Source organism: Amblyraja radiata, chromosome 17 (assembly GCF_010909765.2).
Source record: "Amblyraja radiata isolate CabotCenter1 chromosome 17, sAmbRad1.1.pri, whole genome shotgun sequence".
Lineage (NCBI taxonomy): Eukaryota > Metazoa > Chordata > Chondrichthyes > Rajiformes > Rajidae > Amblyraja > Amblyraja radiata.
Window position 1 is genome coordinate 13,807,904 of NC_045972.1, and position 13,092 is coordinate 13,820,995.

General features: G+C 43.4%; 1 protein-coding gene across 1 annotated transcript in view; it reads left to right on the forward strand.

The window, feature by feature from the left end:
• Positions 1–13,092, forward strand: part of plcg2 (phospholipase C gamma 2) — a 201,703-nt gene that overhangs the window by 158,395 nt on the left and 30,216 nt on the right. The window contains exons 17-24 of the mRNA XM_033035766.1: positions 580–780; positions 3,041–3,160; positions 3,250–3,430; positions 5,591–5,656; positions 8,488–8,591; positions 11,090–11,186; positions 11,804–11,870; positions 12,010–12,170. Coding sequence (XP_032891657.1) covers positions 580–780; positions 3,041–3,160; positions 3,250–3,430; positions 5,591–5,656; positions 8,488–8,591; positions 11,090–11,186; positions 11,804–11,870; positions 12,010–12,170 — 997 coding nt within the window. The remainder of the gene's footprint in view (positions 1–579; positions 781–3,040; positions 3,161–3,249; positions 3,431–5,590; positions 5,657–8,487; positions 8,592–11,089; positions 11,187–11,803; positions 11,871–12,009; positions 12,171–13,092) is intronic.

Here is a 13,092-nt window from a genome sequence, read left to right on the forward strand (position 1 = left end):
TGCTTGCAGCTTTAAATGATGTGAAGAATGTCATGTTCAAAAATAAAATGAGAGTAACTGAAGAGCAGCATGGTGGCGCAGTGATAGAGTTGCTGCCTTACAGCACCAGAGACCTGGGTTTGATCCTGAGTGCTGATGCTGTCTGTACGTAGTTTGTACTTTATCCCCCATGATCAGGTGGATCTTCCCCGGGGGCGCTGGTTTCTTCCCATACTCCAAAGACATACAGGTTTGTAGGTTAATTGTCTTCGGTAATAGTTGTAAATTGTCCCTATTGTGTAGGATGGTGCTAGTGTACGGGGATCGCTCGTGGGAGAGGACTCAGTGGGCCGAAGGGCCTGTTTCCATACTGTTTCTCGAAACTAAACTAAACTTAATTACTACGGGTGTCAGGGGTTATGGAGAGAAGGCAGGAAAATGGGTTTGAGAGGAAAAGATAGATCAGCCATGATGGAATGGCAGAGTAGACTTGATGGCCTAATTCTGCTCCTATAACTTATGAACTTAAACTGTAACTCTATTGAACAGTAAATAAAAACTCACACTTGGATTCTGTTCTTTATGTGTTTCTCAAACCAGGAGGAATGGAAGAGTTCAGCATTGCCGCATTCGCACGTCCACAGATGCAGAGACCACAAAATATTTCCTGACTGATAATTTAACTTTCAACAATATTTATGACCTGGTGCAATACTATCAGACTGCGCCTTTACGATGCATTGAATTTGAACTATGTTTAACTGAAGCTGTACCATGCCCAAATCCTCATGAATTTCAGGAGTAAGTGTACCAACAGAAACCTTATGCAGTCAAATCTGTCTAGAGCATAGAGAACTTGCATCATAAACATCTAGCATTTTATTGTTTTGTGGTCTTCTAACAGCAGTGGATAGAAACATAGAAAATAGGTGCAGGAGTAGGCCATTCGGCCCTTCGAGCGAGCACTGCCATTCAATATGATTGTGGCTGATCATCCAGAATCAGTACCCCGTTCCTTTTCCCCCAATATCCCTTGATTCCGTTAGCCCTAGGAGCTAAATCTCACTCTCTCTTGAAAACATCCAGTGAATTGGCCTCCACTGTCTTCTGTAGCAGAGAATTCCACAGATTCACAACTCTCTGGGTGAAAATGTTTTTCCTCATCTCAGTCCTAAATGACCTACCCCTTATTCTTAAACTGTGACCATTGGTTCTGGACTCCCAAAAACATTGGGAACGTTTTTCCTGTCTGTCCAATCCCTTAATAATGTTATGTTTCTATAAGAATCCCTCTCATCCTTCTAAATTCCAGTGCATACAGTGGATGCAGATTAAGGATAAACGGAGTTATTAATTGGATGTTGTTGGCTCAAATGGATAGTGTTAACCGGTCTTTGTTTTCAATGACTCATTTTTTTAACTTTCTATTAATAAAGAATGGAAATATTTCTTTCTTCACATAGCCAGTAATTTCTATGAGTGAGATTGCTTATTCAGTGCCCAGTTTTTGGCAAGTTCTACAGCCTTATAAGGAACTAAATTTAACCTTGGTGTTTTAAGTATTTTTTGATCAAGCTAGGAGAAAGGAAGATTTACATCGTATCTGTTAAACGCAGGCTAGAATAATGATTGTTGTCCAGTCCAAAATGGTTGCCTTTTATTGTTTGACAATAAAGCATCTGCAGCACAACAGGCTGCAGATGCTTAAATCGTGTGCAAAACACAAAATGCCAGAGAAACTCAGCGGATCAGGTAGCATCTTTGGAGGGTTTGGACAGGCGACGTTTCGGGTCGGGCTGAAGAAGGGTCCCGACCCGAAGTGTCGCCTGTCCATTCCCTCCCCAGATGTTGTCTGATCCACTGAGTTCCTCCAACATTTTTTCGTTTTGCTCCTTGTCTGTTTGAGCAGTAATGGAGACTAGGGTTCTTAGTAACCTGAACACTGCAATTCTCCATGTGGTTTGAGAGCACCGTGTGACTGAGCTCAGAAGGGAATGCATGTTGTGGGGGAAGAATTAGGTGTGCAAGCGACTTAGTCTACCCAGTCGAGCTGAGTGCAAGTGAGGCTCCACTGAGTGCATGGGATGTTTGTCTGGGAGGGGAACCTAACATTGGTTTGCTTCTCCTTTCATTTACTTGCCGCATTTTGCAGCGACAGTGTTGGTGTTATCATTCCCGTGCCTTGAAATGCCTGCAGTACATATGCAACTCACAGTAGCAAACATGAGGGGAGGAATGGCAGGAATGACTGTTGCCCTGTAGGATTTAAGGTTTTAGGCCTTAATCTTCAGACATTGCTTTCCTCAGTCAGTCAAAGGCTGGGCTGGTGCATTGAGGGCAAAGTTCATCAGTGTCTGCCTTCACTGAGGTAGGAAGTCTTCCACTGTTTCCATTGTCTCATTATGGATCTTTTTTGACAAAAGGCGGACTTGTACAGGTTGAAAGATGCATCTCGCTTGGTCCAATGTGGGCAGTGACCTGGCCTCTGAACACTAGCAAAGTCTATGTATTTCAGCTCGATCACTAAGGTCAGGCACAGTGGCGCAACAGTAAAGTTGCTGCATTATGGCGCCAGAGACCTGGGTTCGATCCTGACTACGGATGCTGCCCGTATAGAGTTTATACATTTTCCCAGTGACCACGTGGCTTTCTCCTGGTGATCCAGTTCCCTGCCACACCCCAGAGATGTCCAGGTTTGTAGGCTATTGGGCTTTGGTAAAATTGTAAATTGTCCCTCGTGTGTGGGATAGTTCTCGTGAGCGCCGTCATCACTGGTCGCCGTGGACTCGGTGGGCCGAAGGGCTTGTTCTGCACTGTATCTCTAAAGTGAAGTCTAAAGTCAGGCTGATCTTGGTTCTGGAGTTTAGATGTTGCAGATTCAGCAGTTTCCCGTTAGTTTCTCTATTCCAACAATTAGCACCCTGGTGGGAAAGACTGAGAAAAGTTGCGAAACCGGCCAGTTGATACCCACGAAATAGGTCCCAGAGATAAACGACCATTGCTCAATGTACTGAATCACTGGGATCAAAAACGGAAAGGTGTACATTTTTTTCATGTCCAGATGGTATTATAAAAACCTATGTCGAGGAGAAGCTGAAGACATGCTGATGAGGATCCCGCGAGATGGGGCGTTTCTGGTTCGAAAGCGAGATGAGCCCAATTCATACGCCATTACCTTCAGGTGAGAGAACTAACCATTCCTCAATATATTTTAATTTTAAAAGTATCCGTGGTGCTATCAAAAAATGTTAAAATTGTGTCTCACCCCAGGGCTGAGAGTAAGGTTAAGCATTGCCGCATTAACTATGAAGATGGAAAGTACATTCTAGGGACGTCAGCAGAGTTCGACAGCCTCGTGGAGCTGATCAGTTACCACAAAAAGCAGGCATTATATAGAAAAATGAAACTCCGATATCCAGTCACAGAAAAAGTGCTTGAGCGGTACAACATGGTAAGTGGTTTATTTATTTTGTTAACAGTACTTTGTCTATTTATGTTCTATATTGTCGCCGATATGTTTCCTTCCTCAGGCAAGAAAGTGAAAAATTAATTTCCTAACCCCTGGGGTTAACTGTCTGTCTCTTGCCTCAGATCACCATTATTCAAGATAATTGAGTGCTTTGATTCATATAGTTTGATCGTCTCTTCTAGGTGGGTCCATCTGTAAGGTTGTCAGGTTGTCCACTTTTTTGGAAACCTGATTTAAATCTCAACTAATTAACAACAAATATTTACAAGAGACTCAGAATACTGAGTTTTAAATTTAGTTTAATTTAGTTTAGAGATACAGCACGGAAACAGGCCCTTCGGCCCACCGAGTCCACACGGACCAACGTTCCGTGCACACTAACACTAGTGACAATTTACATTTAAACCAAGCCAATTAACCTACAAACCTATACGTCTTTGGAGTGTGTGAGGAAAACGGGTGACACCGTCAGCGATGGCAACCTCGCCAACAGTCTGTCTGTCTTTTCGTCTTTTTTAGTGTGTTTTAAAAGTATGTGTTAATGTTCTCTGGTTTGTTTTATGTGGGGGGTGGGGGAGGGGGTCGGGGGAAACTTTTTTCAATGTCTTACCTTGCCGGAGATGCGATTGTTTTCCGGATCGTGTCTCCGGTCGCTCTGCGGCCTAACATCATGGAGCTGGCGGCCTTGCTTGCGACTGACTTTGAACCCCACCACAGGGATGTGGAGTTACCATCATAGCCTACGATCCCTTGCCTGGGATCGACACTCCAACCGCGGCATGAGGATTCCAAATCGAGGAGCTCACAGTCTCGGGTAGAGACTGATGTCGGGAAGCTCCAAAGTCGCAGAAGGTTCGACTAGCCCCGACCCGGGCTGATCGCCTGGTACGGGGGAGCTGAGATTCCCCCCGATGCGGGAGCTTGATCACCCCGATGTGGAGGGCTTGACCGCCGGTTGTGAGAGCCAAATCGCCCCGACAACGGAAGATTCGAGTGCCCTGACCGCTGGATAAGAAAGAAAGGAAGATGATTGACATTTTTTGCCTTCCATCACCGTGAGGAATGTGTGGGAGTCACTGTGGTGGATGTTCATGTTAAACATTTATTTGGGTGTCTTATTGCTCTTTATTGGAATGACTGTAGGGCAAATCAAATTCCTCGAATATTACAAAACATACATGGGTAAAAAGTACAATTATTATTATGATTATCTCGGAGAAAACCTACACAGGTCATGGGAAGAACGTACAAACTCCGTACAGACAAGCACCCATAGTCGGGATCGAACCCGGGTCTCTAGCGCTGCAAGGCAGCAACACCATGCTGCCCCATTATTGAATACTGAATGCTCAAAACTGAATGAGGATCTCCAATCTGAATGAATTTGTCATTTATACGGTAGCATTTATTGTCCACGCTAGTTTGCCCTTGAGAAGGTGTTGGTAGGCAGCTTAATTGTCCATTTCCAGTGTTGCTCAAGAGGGAGGTCCAAGATTGTGGCCCAATGATGATGAAGGAACCAGCATTGTATTTCCAAGTTAGGAGAGTATATGATGCACCAGGCAATCTGCAGGCAGCCCTTTGTCTTCTAACTGGCAGAGAATGAGGGTTTATTGTTTACAATTGATCTTGAGATCTTGCATTTTGCCAAAAGGGGGATTTTTAATTCCCAAGACTCATGTAAAACTAAGAAGTTGAAATGAAGAACTGCAGATGCTGTTTTCAAAGTACTGGAGTAACTCAGTGGGTCAGGCATTATCTCCTGAAAAAAAGGATGGGTGGCGTTTTGGGTCGAGACCCTTCTATGGACTGAAAGTAGGGGGTTGGGGGGTGGTGACCTAAAATGAAGCCTAGCTCTTTTGACATTTAATACCAGCAGTGGACTTCCTCCAGCAAATACAGTATTTTCTACTAAGGCCATTGGCATTGTCACTGGCAGGTGTAGGTTAACCCATAAATCCTGTTGTGGATTCAGACTGAGTGGCCCTTCAGCTATTTGTCAAGGCAGGTTAAATCACAACATGCTTTTTGATTATTCAACACATTATTGATCGAGTAGGAAGGCCTCTACAGAATGGCCCTGAAACCACACTCATAACAATCTTCTACATTCAGCATAATCACAGTTTGCTTTGCTTTCAGCAAAAAGACTACGGCAGTCTCTATGGTATAAATTACGTGGATCCAAATGAACTTGCACCTTCTAAGGTAGGAGTCTGAAATTGACTTGTCTTGTGCTTAATGTAATGTTAACAAAATATCATTATGATAGACAGGAATAGGAAATTTGAAGTGAAATTCTAGATCCAATGGTAAATGAAGTGAATGCAAGTAAATATCTATTCCCTCCTTATTTTATCCCCTGCACCTGTCTCATCCAAAAGTTAAAAGACTTGTTTTTATATCACCTTGCATATTTCTTTCAGGATGTCCTGAACTGCTCTGTAGTGCTTCTAAATTGCAATGATATTGAGATCAGGGAGCCAGCTCAGGCAGCATTAGCCCTCCTAAACATCAGCATTAAAATGGCCCATTCATCTGTTTTTGTGTTGAAATGCTAAATATTAGCCAGGTCATTTACAAAATGTTTTGGAAAGAACTGCAGATGCTGGTTTAAATCGAAGATAGACACAAAATGCTGGAGTAACTCTGGAGAGGCAGCATCTCTGGAGAGAAGGAATGGGTGATGTTTTGGATCGAAACCCTTGTTTACAATATTGTTCTCAAAATTACGCCATGATACTTTATACTTTCATCCTGTCAGATCAGAGAGGGCTTCAGTTCATGCATTTCTTCCAAAGGATAACAGTGCTGACTGTGTTTACACAGCATCTGTATGAAACTAGAGTGTCGGCTAGAGTTGATGTGCTTGAATCTCTGGAGTGGTACTTGAACCCACAGCCTTCTGGTGCAGTTGGCTGTGCCATGAACAGATCGGAGGCTGATGTAAAATTAATGATATACTTAACAGGAACTAATACAATACAATACAATACCTTTTATTTGTCATTTGAACCTCACATGAGGTTCAAATGAAATTTGGTTTCTGCAGCCATACAAAAAAAAAACCAAGACACACACCAACACAATTCAATGCACATAAACATCCATCACAGTGAGTCTCCTCCTCACTGTGATGGAAGGCAAAGACTTGTCTCTCCCCTGCTCTCCATTCCTCTCCCGAAGTCGAGGTCAAAGCCCCCGGCGGGCGCTAGCAAGTCCGTGGCCATTTAAAGCCGCGCCGGGCGATGTAGGGCCCTGCCCCGGGTCTTGATGTTGGAGCCCCCGGCGGGCGCTAGCAAGTCCGCGGCCACTCAAAGCCACGCGGGGCGATGTAGGGCCCTGCCCCGGGTCTTGATGTTGGAGCCCCCGGCGGGCGCTAGCAAGTCCGCGGCAATTTACAGCCGCGCCGGGCGTTGTAAGGCCCCCCTCCAGGTCACTCTCAACCCCGCAATTCGGGCGGGAGAAGTTGCCGTTGCCGGTGCCCCGCAAAGCAGTCTCCCACCGAGGACCCGCGAGCTCCCGGTGTCACCATCCACCGCAGTCGGGTCACAGCAGCTCGCCCCCGCAGCTCTCCACGCTCCGAAGCTGGCTAGCTCCACGGAGGTAGGTCCGTGGAGCAGTGTCACCGAAGCTTGCTGCAAGTTTGAAGGAAAATGTACAGCAAAAGGAAAGAAACGGATTTACCTTAGGTAGAAACAAGGAGCTGCAGATACTGGTTTACCAAAAAAAAGACACAAAGTGCTGGAGTAACTCAGCAGGTCAGGTAGCATCCCTGTAGAACATTAATAGGTGACATAGAAACATAGAAAATAAGTACAGGAGTAGGCCATTCGGCCCTTCGAGCCTGCACCGCCATTCAATATGATCATGGCTGATCATCCAACTCAGTATCCTGCACCTGCCTTCTCTCCATACCCCCTGATCCCTTTAGCCACAAGGGCCACATCTAACTCCCTCTTAAATATAGCCAATGAACTGGCCTCAACTACCTTCTGTGGCAGAGAGTTCCAGAGATTCACCACCGACGTTTCAAGTCGAGACCCTTCTTCAGATTTAAAACCCATTTACGCTTTATTGATGATGTTGATCAGATCGGATGAGATCAATTTATTGTCATATAGTCCAGGGAGCAATGAAATTTCTTATTTGCCTGAAGCTCATAGAGTACACAGTGTACACAATGTGTGATAGAAACAACAAATGAAAAACAACAGAAAGATGCCAAGGTTGTAGGGGAATCCAAAGTGGTGCAAAAAAAAAAACAAAGAGCAAGAATGGAATAACCGAAAGAGGTAGAGACAAGATTGTGAAAGTGTGGCAGCATTTCTGGGAGGAGACAGAGAAGGAGGTTGTTGGTTCAGGAGTCTGATAACATTGGAAAAGAGGTTCAGTTCAGTTTAGTTTATTGTCACGTGTACAGTGAAAAGCTTTTGTTGCGTACTTACCAGTCAGCAGAAAGACAATACATGATTACAATCGAGCCATTTGCAGCGTATAGATACATGATAATGGAATAACTTTTAGTGCGAGGTAAAGCTAGCAAAGTCCGATCAAGGATAGTCTTAAGTCTAAGAAAGAACTGCAGATGCTGGAAAAATCGAAGATAGACAAAAAATGCTGGAGAAATTCAGCGTGTGAGGCAGCATCTATGGAGGGAAGGAATTGGTAAGTCTGTTCTTCAGTCTGGATGCTGGGCTTTTAAGTTCCAGTATCTTCTCACAGAAGGTAGAGGAGTGAAAAGGGAATGGTCTGGATGACAGGCATCCTTGATAATACTTTCATTCTTCCTGCTGCATCGCACCATGAAGGTGGACTGGATGGAAGGAAGTGATGAACCTGTGATGGACTGGGCTGTGATCCGCAGGCCAACATCGCTATAATCCGAATGAAATAAACCCTATTTGAGGAGAAAGGTTTCCTCTGTTGACTTTTAAGTGATAAAATTGTCGGTGTATGGTTCTTATCTGTTAACTATAAATACAAACACCTTCACTGTGATTTTATTTAGTTTTAACCATTTCTTTCTCAATCTGTAGGGTTCGGTAAAAGCTCTGTACCAATATAAAAGCCAACAACAAGATGAACTCACTTTTCCCAGAGGTGGCATTATCCACAATGTCAAAAAACAAGATCAAGGATGGTAAGGATTCTTGTTCTGCAATTAGTACATGAATTGGTCATGGAAATCTGGAGTGATTAGATTAGGCTCACACTGTGAAAAGGGACGCATTCATTGTTATTAGTGAGTCTGAGAAAGAAAGGTTGAGAAGCTTCAACATTGTGTCCTACAAAGTGGGCGTAGCGGTAGAGCTACTGCCTTACAGCGCCAGAGACCCGGGTTCAATCCTGACTGTGGGTGCTTGTCAGTACGGAGTTTGCACGTTCTCCATGTGACCTGTTGTGGGCTATCGCTGAGATTTTCGGTTTCCTCCCACACTCCAAAGACGCACAGGTTCGTAGGTTAATTGATTTGGTATAAATTTAAATAGTCCCCAATGTGTCAAAGTGTTAGTGCTTGGGGATGCAGACTCAGCGGGCCGAACGGCCTGTTTCGTGCTGTATCACCAAACTAAACTAAATTAAACTAAACATCCTAAGGCTAATAATGAGAACAGCATATCCATAAAGACAAAACATCTGGTGCTTCAGTGCTCTAATGTAACCATTACTCCTTTCAGACATTGCAAATTTCTCCGTCTTAATTTCTCATTCAGCCCGCACTGATTATCACAAATATCCACCTCCACAAGTCTGTAAAGATTCTCCAAATCCCATACAGCCCATTTCATCTGGTGGATAATATTTCTCTCTGAAAGACAACTCAGATACAATCCCTGAAGTTGCTGCTACATTCTTTCTTAAGATTTCTATTCTTCTTGCCCAATTTCGCTGTATTTTCCAGCATGTATTTCCTTGTTCAGGTGTGGCGCTTGTCACATCCCGTTGTTGTGCTGCAGGGTAAAACATTATCCCCTGTGTGGGTGTGCGTGCTAAGAGTTGGAAGTGGAAGTGACTGCACATTGCACTTCACTCTTTGAATTATGCCCTGTTGTCTTCAATGGATTTAGTTTAGTTTAGGTTAGTTCAGTTTAGAGATACAGCATGGAAACTGGCCCTTCGGCCCACCGAGTCAATGCCGACCATCATCACCCGTTCACACTAGTTCTATATTATCCCATTTTCACATTGACTCCCAACACACCTGAGGTCGTTTACAGAGGTCAATTAACCTGCAAACCTGCACGTCTTTGAGATGTGGAAGGAATCCGGAGCACCCGCAGGAAATCCACGCAATCACAGGAAGAACTTGCAAACTCCACACAGACAGCACCCGAGGTCAGGATCGAACTCGGGTCTCCGGCGCTGTGCTGCATCATTTTGACCCCCAAATAATATTTCTTAATTTCTCTCATTTTCATATTCCTTGCCCTTCACTCCTTCAAGGGCATTCAATGCTCTTTCGGACCAACTCCCACCATTACATCAGGTGTAACGTTACCCTCCCCTCACAATCTGTTTGTGGCTGAGAAGGTCAGGTTGCCTCTTTGTGTAGGTGTGCCTGGCTTGGAAGAGTTTGTTCCTGATTTTTTTTTTGTTTTTTTTTTTTGTTTTTTTTTTTTGTTTATTTTATTAGAAGTTAATACAATACAAAACAATACAGTGGCACCTAATTTTAGGTGCCAACTATGTCATACCGTAATCCATTCTATGTACAACCTCTAGTTTTATGTTATGAGTAGGCAAGACAAGAAAACTCCAGTTTTTTGTGTCTATCCTTGAAAATAACTTGAAAATAACTTCAGGGGTAGATAAGGTGGTCAAGAAGGCTTTTGCACATTGGCCTTCAACAGTCAGGATCTTGAGCATAGATGTTGGGTTGTTATGTTATGAGTGTACAAGGTGCTGGTGAGGCCACAGTTGGAGTATTGCGTTCAGTTTTGATCAACCAATTACGAATCTCTTCCGAGGCTCAGTTGGTAGTGTTTTTGCAATGGAATTAATGGATTGTGGCTTTAATTTCCACCATGAACATTGGAGTACAAAAATCAAGACAAACTCCTCAGTCCAGTAGTCTCTCCAGATTGTAGAACTGGTCTCTGGATTATCAACAATAGAATAATTTTGCTACGTTAATCCACCTCAATTTAGCAGCACAGAAGGATGACTGCAGAATATAGGACCACCATCGATTGATGCTCCGGCACCTCCTTTAATCTGCACAAATTCATGAGAGTGCACTTGAAATCACTCCCCCCCCTCCCGGAAATGTTGCGCCTGGGCCGGGTAGGGCGAGACGATCTCGACCTCATCTGGATTTCCACGCCGAATGGCGGGTGGAATTTGCTCCCTGCGGGCTCTCACCGGGCCGAAGCGGGAAGATCCATTCCCATAGCCAACTTCCGAGACCCACGTTGCCGGTATCTTGGCCCCTCGGCGGCCTAGGTGGACCGTTCCTGTGCCATTGGAATTCTCTCTATTGGTCTGGAATAAAGGGATAATCCAGAAAGGCTCCAAAATCAAGGGTGCCAGAAAATCGATGGTGGGCCTGTATTTGCTTTACTTCATCTCAGGATTCCCAATGTACTTCTAGTTCTCATGTTTAGGATTTCCATAATTCTATGTACTGTGTACATTTAGGTGGAAGGGGGACTATGGAGATCAAATACAAAAATACTTCCCATCCAACTACGTGGAAGTAATTGCTGCTGAAATTCAAGAAGATATTGGCAGCCAGGTATGTTTTGTTTGACTTAATTTTTATTAGACAACCTTAAAAACTCGACCTTAATGTATTCAGCTGCACTACAGGTGCTCCCCGATTTACGATGCTTCGACTTGCGATATTTCGACTTGGCGATCGGCAAACGCTTGGCAATGGCAGCGAGCCGCACGTCACTTCCGGTCACGTGATCGCAATTTATCAAACGCGTTTTCGACTTGCGATATTTTTGGTTTACGATGGGTTTATCGGAACGTAACCCCATCGTAGGTCGAGGAGCAGCTGTATTCTAATTATGTACGTATATCAAAGCACTCCTTGTAAAGAATCTTTCTTAAAGTTATGTTTCCATCCCTGATATTTTTGCCATCAGGACTGTGTGTATCTATATATATGAGTGTGTGTGTGTACATATATGTGTGTGTGTATATATGTGTGTGTATATGTATGTGTGTATGTTCGTGTATATATGTGCATTTGTATAGATGTGTGTGTGTGTGCATATATATATATATATATATATATATATATATGTAGATATAGCTTTTAAGTTAATAATGGTCTCAAATTAATTCTAACTAGTTTGCAGATCTCTCCACTGTGCTTATTCCTATTTTTATTTTATTGTTCAGATAACAGAAGATAATCCACTAGGAGTATTTTGCATAGGAATCGTGGAACTGGCTAACTGTTCTGTTGGTATGTATGGACTGTCCTCTGATCTACACAATGTGATTATTTAGATTGTCTTGATTTCACTTGTTCTGACGAGCTTGAAATGCAGTTCACACATGCAACGCTACACTAAACATTGAAATTATACTTACTTTCACAACAGTTAAGCAGACAAATGGGATGCATGAGATGGCCTTTGTATTCACGATCCAACCTAAAGTTCCTGTGGATGCTCCACCACTGGACATTGCTACTGAATCATTGGAAGATTTATTTTCATGGTACCATGAAATGGTACAAAATTCTCAGAAGATATATGTACAGGTATGTCTCTGCCAAAATATTTATTTAAAATTAAAGAAAACTATAAATTAAGTATGACACAAAATGCTGGAGTAACTCGGCGGGTCAGGCAGCATCTCTGGAGAAAAGGGATGGGTGATGTTTCAGGTCGAGACCCTTCCTCAGTCTGAAACATCACCCATCCTTTTTCTTCAGGGATGCTGCCTGACCTACTGAGTTACTCTGGCACTTTGTGTCTATCTTTGGTATAAATCATCATCTGCAGTTCATTATTTCTGTAAATAAAGTATTCCTGATCACTAACAATGATTTCTAACTTAAGTCGAATAACATTGATTAATTTACTATTTTTAAGGATGTTATCAGTACACGAGTGGCTGAGCTATAGAGAGAGGTTGGGCAGACTAGGACTTTATTCCTTGGAGTGCAGTTGGATGAGGGGTGATCTAATAGAGGTGTCTAAGATCATGAGGTGAATAGATAGGGTACATGCACAGAATCATTTACCCAGAGTTGGGGAATCAAGAACCAGAAGATATAGATTTAAGGTGAGAGGCGAAAGATTTAATAGGAGCAACGTTTCAAGTGGCAACGTTTGCATGTAGAGTGGGGTAAATATATGGAACGAGTTGCTAGAGGAGGTGGTGGAGACAAGGTAAGTGTGAGAAGAATGTTTCCTTGGGATTCCCGAACTCGAGGTCGCAACCTCAACATGAGGAGAATAAAGAAGAATGTTTTTTCGTCAAATAGTTGTGGATCTTTGGAATTATTGAACCTGAGGGTTCAATTGAGTTGATTCATGACAGACTGATGGATTTTAAAGGTTACAGGAACTCAGGGTCTGTGAGAGAAATTGGAGTTGAGAAAGCAGATGATCTTATTGAAAGGCTGCCTGCTCCTGTCTCTCTCTGCTCCTGTTCTTTGCTGATTTATGGGTAAGCAG